At 46.1% G+C, this 9714-nt stretch overlaps 1 protein-coding gene across 1 annotated transcript in view; it reads right to left on the reverse strand.

The window, feature by feature from the left end:
• Positions 1–6758, reverse strand: part of TTLL9 (tubulin tyrosine ligase like 9) — a 47765-nt gene extending 41007 nt beyond the window's left edge. The window contains exons 1-3 of the mRNA XM_024128573.1: positions 6676–6758; positions 2567–2678; positions 1457–1642 (exon numbers count right to left, since the gene is read on the reverse strand). Of these exons, the coding sequence (XP_023984341.1) occupies positions 1457–1642; positions 2567–2678; positions 6676–6731 (354 nt within the window). The 5' untranslated portion in view covers positions 6732–6758. The remainder of the gene's footprint in view (positions 1–1456; positions 1643–2566; positions 2679–6675) is intronic.
• Positions 6759–9714: the final 2956 nt, after the last annotated feature.

Raw genomic sequence — 9714 nt, forward strand, 5'->3', positions numbered from 1 at the left:
GCATCGGCAGGTGGACTCTCAACCACTGTGCCACCAGGGAAGCCCCTAGGGGGGCTTTGATGATGCCATTCAAGGCTATGGTGGCATTGTGGTGAGAGCCAGTCCTGGAACGAGGAAGGGCTGAGGGGCTGGCAGGTGCTCTGGTACCCTTGCCCGCCACCCAGTTTCTTGATCTAGGGCTTCCTCCAGATGCAAGGCCTTTGAGCATGCAGTTCCCTCTTCCTGGAATGCTCTTCCCTACCTCTGCCCTTCTCCAGGCTGACTCCTCTGCATCCTTCAGGTTGAAGCTCAATACTAATTCTTTTTTAAAACTTTATTTGTTTTCTTTTGTTTGTTTATTTTTCAATACTAATTCTTATAACAACAACAACTATCATTCATTGAGGACCTAATATGTGCTGTACCTGTGTTAACTCATTTAGTCACACAACATTATGTGATAGGCGCTATAGTTATTCTCACTTTGCAGATGGGGAAACCGGGACACAGAGAAGTTAAGTAATCTGCCCGAGGTCACACAGTAGGTGGTACAGCTAATATTTGAACCAAGGGGTTTGGTCTCAGAGCCCAATCTCTCACTTCTTCAGAGAAACTTGCTGAAGGTCTGGGGGAACTCCTCCTGCTGTTTCCTCTGCTGGCACCATTCTCCTTATTAACACTTAGCACAGCTGTAATCACACATGTATGCTCTGCATATTGTCTGCCCTCAAGGAGGGCAGAGACCCACGTCTGACTTGCTGAGAGCTGTATCCCCACCATCTAGTTCTGTGCCTGGCACATGGCAAGTGCTCAATAAGCATTTGTGGGATGCTTGAATAAATAGGTCTCAGGCACCTCATCTTTAAAATGGGGCTGGTAATACCTCCTCCCAAGGACCATTACAAGAAGTGGGGCAATGCGAGTAAAGCACTTCTCACAGCCTGGCCATTGTTTTCATTCATATCAGGAAGAGAGACTCTGGATTCCCTGCCTTGGTGTCCTGAGGATCACTTGTTTAATCTAGTGAACATTTATTGAGCATCTACTATGTACCAGCAGTCATAGGTGCTGGGTCCACACACTGCAGAGAGGAGATGTAGTCAGTCCTTTAGGGCAGTGGTCCCCAACCTTTTTGGCACCAGGGACCGGTTTTGTGGAAGACAATTTTTCCCACGGACGGGGGTGAGGGTGGGGGTGGTTCAGGCAGTAATGCAAGCGATGGAGAGCGATGGGGAGCGGCAGATGCAGCTTCGCTCCCTCGCCCGCTGCTCACCTCCTGCTGTGCGTCTGTTTCCTAACAGGCCCCGACCGGGAGTTGGGGACCCCAGCTTTAGGGAAAGGCAGATGGTGCATCTAAGGCTGAATTCCCAGGCAGAGTCCTGTCCTTCTCCATTGGCAGACTCCTGCGTCAATGGAGGATCCCTGCTCTGGTGCCTGGGACACCCCCTCTCCCCAGTCCCCAGCACTGGGCACTCACAGGCTTCATGATCCAGGTGATTCCTGGGTTTTTGCGAAACTCCTCCACAAACAAATGGTACTCGCAGGGCATCTCAAAGGTTTTCGGGAAGAAGTCGCACTTGGCTGCCTCCAGCTTTCCCGCCTCGCGCTCCAGCTGTTTCCGGAAGCGCTTCAGGTTCTTCACCATGTAGTTCTTGCGGGTCAGCTGAGCAGCACGATGGACAGGCAGGCCATTGGCGCTCATGCCCACCGCCCTGCACCAACCATCCCACCAACTGCCCCCCACAGCCCCCATTCTCCGTACGGTAAGAGTAACAATAAGAGGGACTCCCCTGGTGGTCCAGTGGGTAGGACTCTGCGCTCCCAATGCAGGGTGCCTGGGTTCCGTCCCTGGTCAGGGAACTAGATGCTGCATGCTGCAACTAAGAAGCCCGCCTGCTGCAACTAAAAGATCCCACACTCCACAATGAAGATCCCACGTGCCTCAACTAAGACCCGGCCCAGCCAAAATAAATAAATAAAAATAAATCTTAAAAAAAAAGATTAAAAAAAAAGAGTAACAATAAGAGTAACTTTGACTGAGAGCCTGCTATTCTATAATTATCCCCACTTTACAGGTGAGGAAACTGAGGCTCAGAAAGGTTGTCAGTTGCCCAGAGCTATCCAGCTAACAGGCAACACAGCCAGGGTTTGACCCGGGCCTGTCTGATGCCAAAGTTCTTTTTCTAACTGCTAAGCTGCACTAAGCTTTTTAAATCTCCCACCACTGGCCCCTCTAGTCTCATCTTTGTGGTACGGTTCCTCCCAGTCCTCCCTCCCATCTCCAGACTCCAAACAGCTCAGCTTGCCTCACCCTGAGATCACATAATCCCTCAAGCATCCTGCTTCTTCAGCCTTTGCACCTGAAGCCAGACAGCCCATGACCTCAGTCCCCTCCCCAAGGTGGCCTGTTCCTGAGGTCTGAGATCCCTATCCCCTCCCACTATTTAGCTCATCATGAATCTAGGGCACATATCTCTCACCTGGCATGTACCCCAAATTCCCTTGTACTTTTCCATTCTGGTCCTTGTACCCCCAAGCCAGCTCCTGCTCATAGCCACACCCAGTCCCCTGGGCCCACCCAGCTCACCTCGTAGTGGTTTCGGAAGTGACTGATCCGCACGTGCTCATCCATGTAGGTGTGGTCGAAATTCTCCCTGAGCCAGCTGACATCGCACCAGTAGAAATCCCACTCCCCTTCCCTGGGGGTGGGGGTGGGACAAAAGTCAGGACCTGAGGACCTCAGCACTGCTGGGGATCTGGGGCCCAGGGAGGTGCAGCTGAGGGGTAAGCAGCGGTGTGTCCATCAGGTAAGTCTCAAGGAGGTGGCCTCGGGCTGTCGCTGCCCACCATGTACTTTGTGAGGCCAGAGTGAAAACTACAGAAATGTCCCTGCAAAAATCCAGGCTACTGGCTTCCTTTGAACAATCAGCAGATCTGGCCACGTTGAGCCCAGATGCTCCGGGTCACCCACCGCCTTAGACAGGGCACACCCTCTCCAGATCACAGTCCCCACCATGCCCTATGGCCCATGACAACGGGCCAACCTTACCTGGTCATGTTACCTGCCTGGGCTCTAGAAGCATCCAGGTAGGCACCCCTGAGCCCACATTACCAAGCAGTGGAAACAGGCAACATTTATAAGCTCTTCCCTGTTCAGAAAGCCCTCCTCTCACTGAATCCTCAGAGCAGCCCCAAAAGTGACTACGATCATGCCTGGATCCCTAAGACAGGGATAGCCTTGCTCAGTGAGGACATGGCAGCCTCAGAATTCACACCCAACCCTGCCCGACTCCAAATTCTGACCCTGTTCTTCACCACCATGCCAGAGAGGGGGACAGGAAACCAGACGTATCTACCAAATCCAGATAACCAGAGCTGGAGTACACAGAGGAGGTGCTTGAAAAAGACTTGACAGGAAATGAAATGCACCACCATGATGACTTCCAATTTTTTAGTAAAAAATTACAGATATAACTGAAGACCCATGTATATTCCTGACTGATTCTATCTCCTACTCTCCTGTCCAAAAGGAAGCCATTAGCCTGTATTTGGAATCATTTCTATGAGTGTCTTTATAGTTTTACTGTGTATATATGTGCATATCCATATGTGGCACATGACATTGGCATGTTCTTAAAACTTTCTAATGGCTAATACTTACTTCCGCTTCCCATGTGCCAGACACTGTTCTAAGCACTTTACAAATATTAACTCATTAATCATCATAGTAACTGTTAAGTGTTAGGTTCTTTTATTATGCCCATTTTAAAGATGAGTGAAGTGAGGCACAGAGAGGTTAAGGAACTCACCTAAGTTCATAAGCTAGTAAGTGGCAGAGCAGGACTGGAACTCAGGCCATTGGGCTCCAGATTCCAAGCTCCGTGGTTAGAGCTACTTTTGTCTATTTCCTTTCACAATTTGCTTTTTTTTTTTAACCTACCTTTTGTTTTAGTTGAATGAATAATGGATGAATGAATGAATAATGAATTGTTCATTCATTCATACAACACATAGGTGTTGAGGGCTGTCTGGGTGTCAGAGACAAAGTTGGATGCAAGGATATAGGGGGAACAAAAACACCTGGCCAGGTGGTACATACAGTCCTGCGGGGAAGATAAAAAATAAACAAGGAAACAAATACACCACTCTCTAATGAGGAATTGTGAAATGTTATAACCCAGTTGGAATAACCCAGTTGGAGGCCATGCGGCAGGGCAGCTGAGGGACCTATTTAGGTGGAGGCTACCCTGTGGAGCTGACCTTTCAGCTTAGATCTGAATGGTAAGGAGGGACAGCCAGCTCAAGGGCAGTTGGGAGAGGGTTCCAGGAGAAGGAAGGGCAGGAACTGAGGCCCTGAGGTTGGAAAGGGCTCATTCAAGGATATGAAAAAAAAGCCAGAGTGGAGGGAAAAACGTAAGGGATGACACTGAAACTGGAGTAGGGCCCAACAAACAGGGCCTTGTAGACCATGATGTGGATTTTGGATTCTTTTCTAATTCCACAAGTTTGTTCATTTGGTACACCATCTTCATGATGATCACAGTCAAGTTGCTCTTAAATCACCTGGGAAGACATTAAACTGCTCAACAAGGCCAACAGGAAATCCAGGTTCTTTCTACCTTCTCATTCTGCCACCTTAACATGCTGTCTTCATGCTCATCACCTCAAGGTCACAAGATGGTTGCTGCAGTTCCAGGCATCAAGGACAGCTTTCTTTGTGGGAAGCAAGGGAGGGGACAGCTCTGGCCACATCTGTTCCAAACTCTGACCTAACAGGCTGATGGTCTGAATTGGGACCTCGTTTTGTCTGGAAATACCAGACCCCAGCTTAGGTCCTAAGGACAAGGCCTCACATTCACAGAGCCATGTCTGATGTAAAGGTCCTGGCCTCTAGCCTTTCCTGACTTGAGGACTCTCGAGGCAATTTGGGATCAGCCAGGAAACAACCTGCTTCATGGACTCCCACACCATCAGCACCAGACAAACCCTCAGACCTTCTTCCACTTGACCATGGAGCAAGGCTGAGGAGAAACAGGGGGCAGCCTCAGATCACATGACAGGTCAGGACAGTGCCTTTTCCCATACACCTGCCGGTCACCTCCTCCGCCTCATCCTCCACTACATCCAGTTCTTCTGGATCCAGGGAAGGAAAACTCATTCTGATATTAGTGTGATACATGAGAGAACCAAGAAGGAAAATCCACAGTAGCTGCCATCATCACCACCATCACCATCATCACCATCACTGTAATACTCCCCAAAGTGCCAGAGACAGGACTCTGCCATCTTGGATTACCCATACCACACTTGCCACCATCAGCCAATTCCTAATTTTTTTGTGGGATGATTTAGTAAGGGTCTGTCTCCTCTGCTAGACTCCAGCACCAGGCAGCAGGAACCATGGATTCACCTATTCACTCATTTGTTCCTTCAATTACTGAGAGGCTGCTAGAACAGGGAGGATGAACCTGGGACTCTGCAGAGAGCCAGACTAGGTGCAAACCCTAGCTCAAGCCCTGACAAGATGAGTACATTTTTCATTTTCCAACATGGTATATTTTTCCTCTTTTTGCCCAGTTTTCTCATCAGGAAAATGGGGATGATAATAGCACCTACTGGAAGGTTTGCTGGGATGATTCAAAGAGGTCATGCTTGTAAAGTGCGGAAGAGTGTCTAGGAGGCTTAGTTGTTGTTATGCAACAACTTTTTTTTTTTATTTATTGAGGACCCTGGCAGGGTAGCTGGTTGCCCTCACCCCTCATATCTATTCTCTCCTTTTTCTACAGTCATAGAATTTCCAACATTTACCTGGAAAATGTAGTCTACATTTTTCAGATTCCCTTGCAGCTAGGTGTGTCCCCATGGCTAAGTTCTGGCCAGTGAAATGTGAGGGACTTCTGAGTTGTGTTCTTCAAGGGTAGGACATGCCTTTTCTTGTCTCCTTCCTACCTCCTGCTGCTTGACATGTGCAGGAACTCCACCTCAGACCATGAGGACGAGGGCCTCACTCAAAGGACAGCAGAGTGGAAAGATGGAAGCAGATGGGTCCCACATTTCCATACCATCTCTGAACCTCCTACATCTGGACTTCAATGGGAGGGGTAAATAAACTTCTAGTATGTCAAAGCCTCTTTTATTTTGTGTCTCTGTTACATGCATCCAAACCTTAACCTTCATTAATATTAACACCTACTACGTGCCAGGGATTGTTTGCTTTTTCATCTCAGTATCCCCAGAGCCCAGCATAGAAGAAGAAACGTAGGCTTAGGGGTCAAAAAACTTGTTCAAGGTCACAGAACTAGTAAGTGGCCAGGACCTGCCATCACCGGAGGATTCACCCCACAGGTCTGTGATGGTTGCATAGAGAGCTATAGAACACTGGCTGTGGAATAGTCAAACTGAACTGGGTTTGAATCCCACTCTGACACTTACGTGCTGTGTGACCTTAAACAACTGGCTTAATATTTCTGAACATAATCACATCTTTCTGGATGGTTATAAGGCTTAAATAAGACAGAGATGGCATCAGTAATGCTCCTAACGCATTGTGAATGCTAAATAAATGTTGGCCCCGTCACAGCCAAATTGGGACAAGTCCCAGTGGCCACCCAAGGCAACTGGGACAAAAACGAAGGGAGACAAGGACCTGTGAGACAAAGGGAAGGAGAGACAAGGCTGGGGGTGAGGGTTTCTTACTCCTTTACTTCCACCCATCCTGGCCTGTGGTGAAGGACATCCACGAGGGTATTCATAAGAGTGGTCTTGAACCGGATTGATGTTCTCTGCTCTCTGCAAGACATGGCAATGGAACACTTGCTCAGAATCAACTATTTCCCTAGGACAGTCCAGGGATAGGAAAAAAGGGAAAGGAAGAAAGGTCAAGTTCCATACATGGAAATGCCAAAACATAGAATTACTGAATTTTAGAATTTAGCATCATAGCATGAAACAAAATAATCAAATTGAGAATGATAGAATCTTTGACTCATTGAAAAATAATAGCAATCATTTTCTTCAGTGCCTTTTATGGTCTGGTTGCTTTACATATGCCATGGCTAATCCTTATACTAAATGACATGTATTTGCAAATCTCCCTTTCTGTCACTCATCTGAGAAGATGGAATGGATATACTTTTCCCTCTTCCTCCTACCAGGACAACTAAAACCCTAGGACACTAGATATAAAACAAGTATAAGAAGACCCTGAAAGGTGGACAGAAAAAGGCAGATCAGCTAAGGACCTCAGGACCCATGGAACAGCATGTGGTGAATTCCCTGGGTTATCTTTTTGCCTCATAGATCCCAGATGTGGAGATGAAGAAGCTAGCAAGTCTGAAACACCAATGGGCACAGACAAAAAAAAAAAAACCTCCAGCAAAAGACTGCTCTCTCCAGCTGACAAAACCAGGAAAGGAAGACTTAAGACAATAACTTCTCTACTCTGGCCAACCCCGGCAGAAACAAATCTGTGGCCCATCCTCACTTATGCTAGCAAAGGCTGAGTGGGGAATCTAGACTTCCCACCAGGTTGTGACAAGGTACCCAATATCCCCCAAGACCCCTGGCTAGGCTGGTGTCAGAGAAGGTCAAAGACGTAGCTGGGACTTTCATCCCTAGCAGGTGGTAGTGAGGTGCCCACCCCTGCTGTGTCAGTGGAGATCATGTGCCTGGGCTTCCACCCCCACCTGGCAGTAAGGAGGCACCCCTCTCCCTTGGGCTGAGGTCAACGGAGGCCTAGTGGAGAGTCAGGACTTTCACTACCACCCAGTGGTAATGAGGCTGCACTTCCTGTGGTGTTCATGTGGGTCAGGTGGGGAGCAGTCGCAAGGAGCTCCTAACCCTCCCGGCCAGGGTGGGTCAGCAGAGGCCTAGCGGGGCCAGAACTCCCATTCCACCCAGCAGTAGGAAGGAACCCCCTTCACCCTCAAGTGTCAATGGAGGTCAAGTGGGGAACCTGGCCTTCTACACTCTATGGTAGTAATGAGGTAGTACCATGACTTTGGTCCCCTTCCCTGGCCGGAGTGGTGTCAGAAAATGTCACCTAAAAGAGGTTTAAACAAGATCCAGAGTTCTATGGCATAATACCCCAAATGTTCAGGTTTCAACTGAAAATCACTTGTCATACCAAGAATCAGGAAAATCTCAATGTGACTAAGAAAAATCAATAGATACCAATGCCAAAATGGCAGATGTGTTAGAATGATCTGACAAATATTTTAAAGCAGCCATCATAAAAATATTTCAATGAGTAATTAAGAACACATTCGAAGAATATGTGAAGAACACCGGAAGAAAGTAAGGATGTCCACTCTTACAGCTCTTATTCAACATAGCACTAGAAATTCTAACCAGTGCAATAAGGCAATAAAAGGGACATAGATCAGAAAGGAAGAAAGAAAACTGTCCCTTTTTGCAGATGACTGTGTAAAAATTCCCATGGAATCTAAAAAACAATTCATGAACTAATAGGTGAGTACAGTGAGATCACAGGATATAAGATGAACACACGAATCAGTTATATTTCTATATACTATCAATGAACACATGAACTCTGAAATTAAAAATATAATTTACAACTATTACTTTTAAAAAGAGGAATATTTAGGTGCAAATCTAACAAAACATGTGCAGGACTTATGTACTAAAAACTACAAAATGCTGATGCAAAAATTCAGAGAAGATCTAGATAAATTGAGAACCCTACCGTGTTCATGGATGGAAGACTCAGCAGAGTAGAGATGTCAATTCTTCCCAAAGTGGTGTGCAGATTTAATGCGATTCCTGGGATCAAAATCCCAGTAAGATTTTTTTGTAGATATAGATAATTCTAAAATGTATGTGGAAAGGCAAAGATATTAGAACTAGAATATCTAAAACAATTTTGAAAAGAAGAATAAAGTGGGGTAAATCAGTCTAACCAATTTCAAAACACTATGTAGCTACAATAATCAAGACTGTGTGGTATTCACAGAGAAAGAGATACAAAGACCAAGAGAACAGAACAAACAACCAAGAGATGGACCCGCACAAATATGCCCAACTGAATTTTAAAAATTATTTATTTGGCTGTGTGTGGGCCCTTGGTTGCAGCATGCAGGATCTAGTCCCCTGACCAGGGATCAAACCTGGGCCTCTTGCATTGGGAGCATGGAGTCTTAACTGCTGGACCACCAGGGAAGTCCCTGCCCAACTGAATTTTGACAAATGAACAAAAGCAATTCAATGGAGGAAGAATAGCCTTTTCAATAAATGGTGCTGGAGAATTGGATATGCACCTGCAAAAAATGAACCTAGGCTTAAACCTCATACTTTATATAAAGTATAAAGTACTTTATACTTTAACTCAAAATGGATCACAAACTTAAGTGTAAAATGTAAAATTATAAAACATAGAGGAAAATCTTTGGGATCTAAGAGCTAGGCAAAGAATTGTTAGATTTGACACTACGAGCATGGTCCATAAAAGGGAAATCTGATAAATTGGACACCTTCAAAATTAACAATTTCTGCTCTTTTTTAAAAAAATATCTTTATTGGAGTATAATTGCTTTACAATGGTGTGTTAGTTTCTGCTTTACAACAAAGTGAATCAGTTATACATATACATATGTTCCCATATCTCTTCCCTCTTGCGTCTCCTCAGCAACTTTTTGATCTCTGATCTTTGTTAGTCTTATAGGTAAAAATGGTATTTCACTGCAAATTAATTTGCATTCCTTTCATTAGGAGGGGGAC

The sequence above is a fragment of the Physeter macrocephalus genome, chromosome 14 (assembly GCF_002837175.3).
Source record: "Physeter macrocephalus isolate SW-GA chromosome 14, ASM283717v5, whole genome shotgun sequence".
Lineage (NCBI taxonomy): Eukaryota > Metazoa > Chordata > Mammalia > Artiodactyla > Physeteridae > Physeter > Physeter macrocephalus.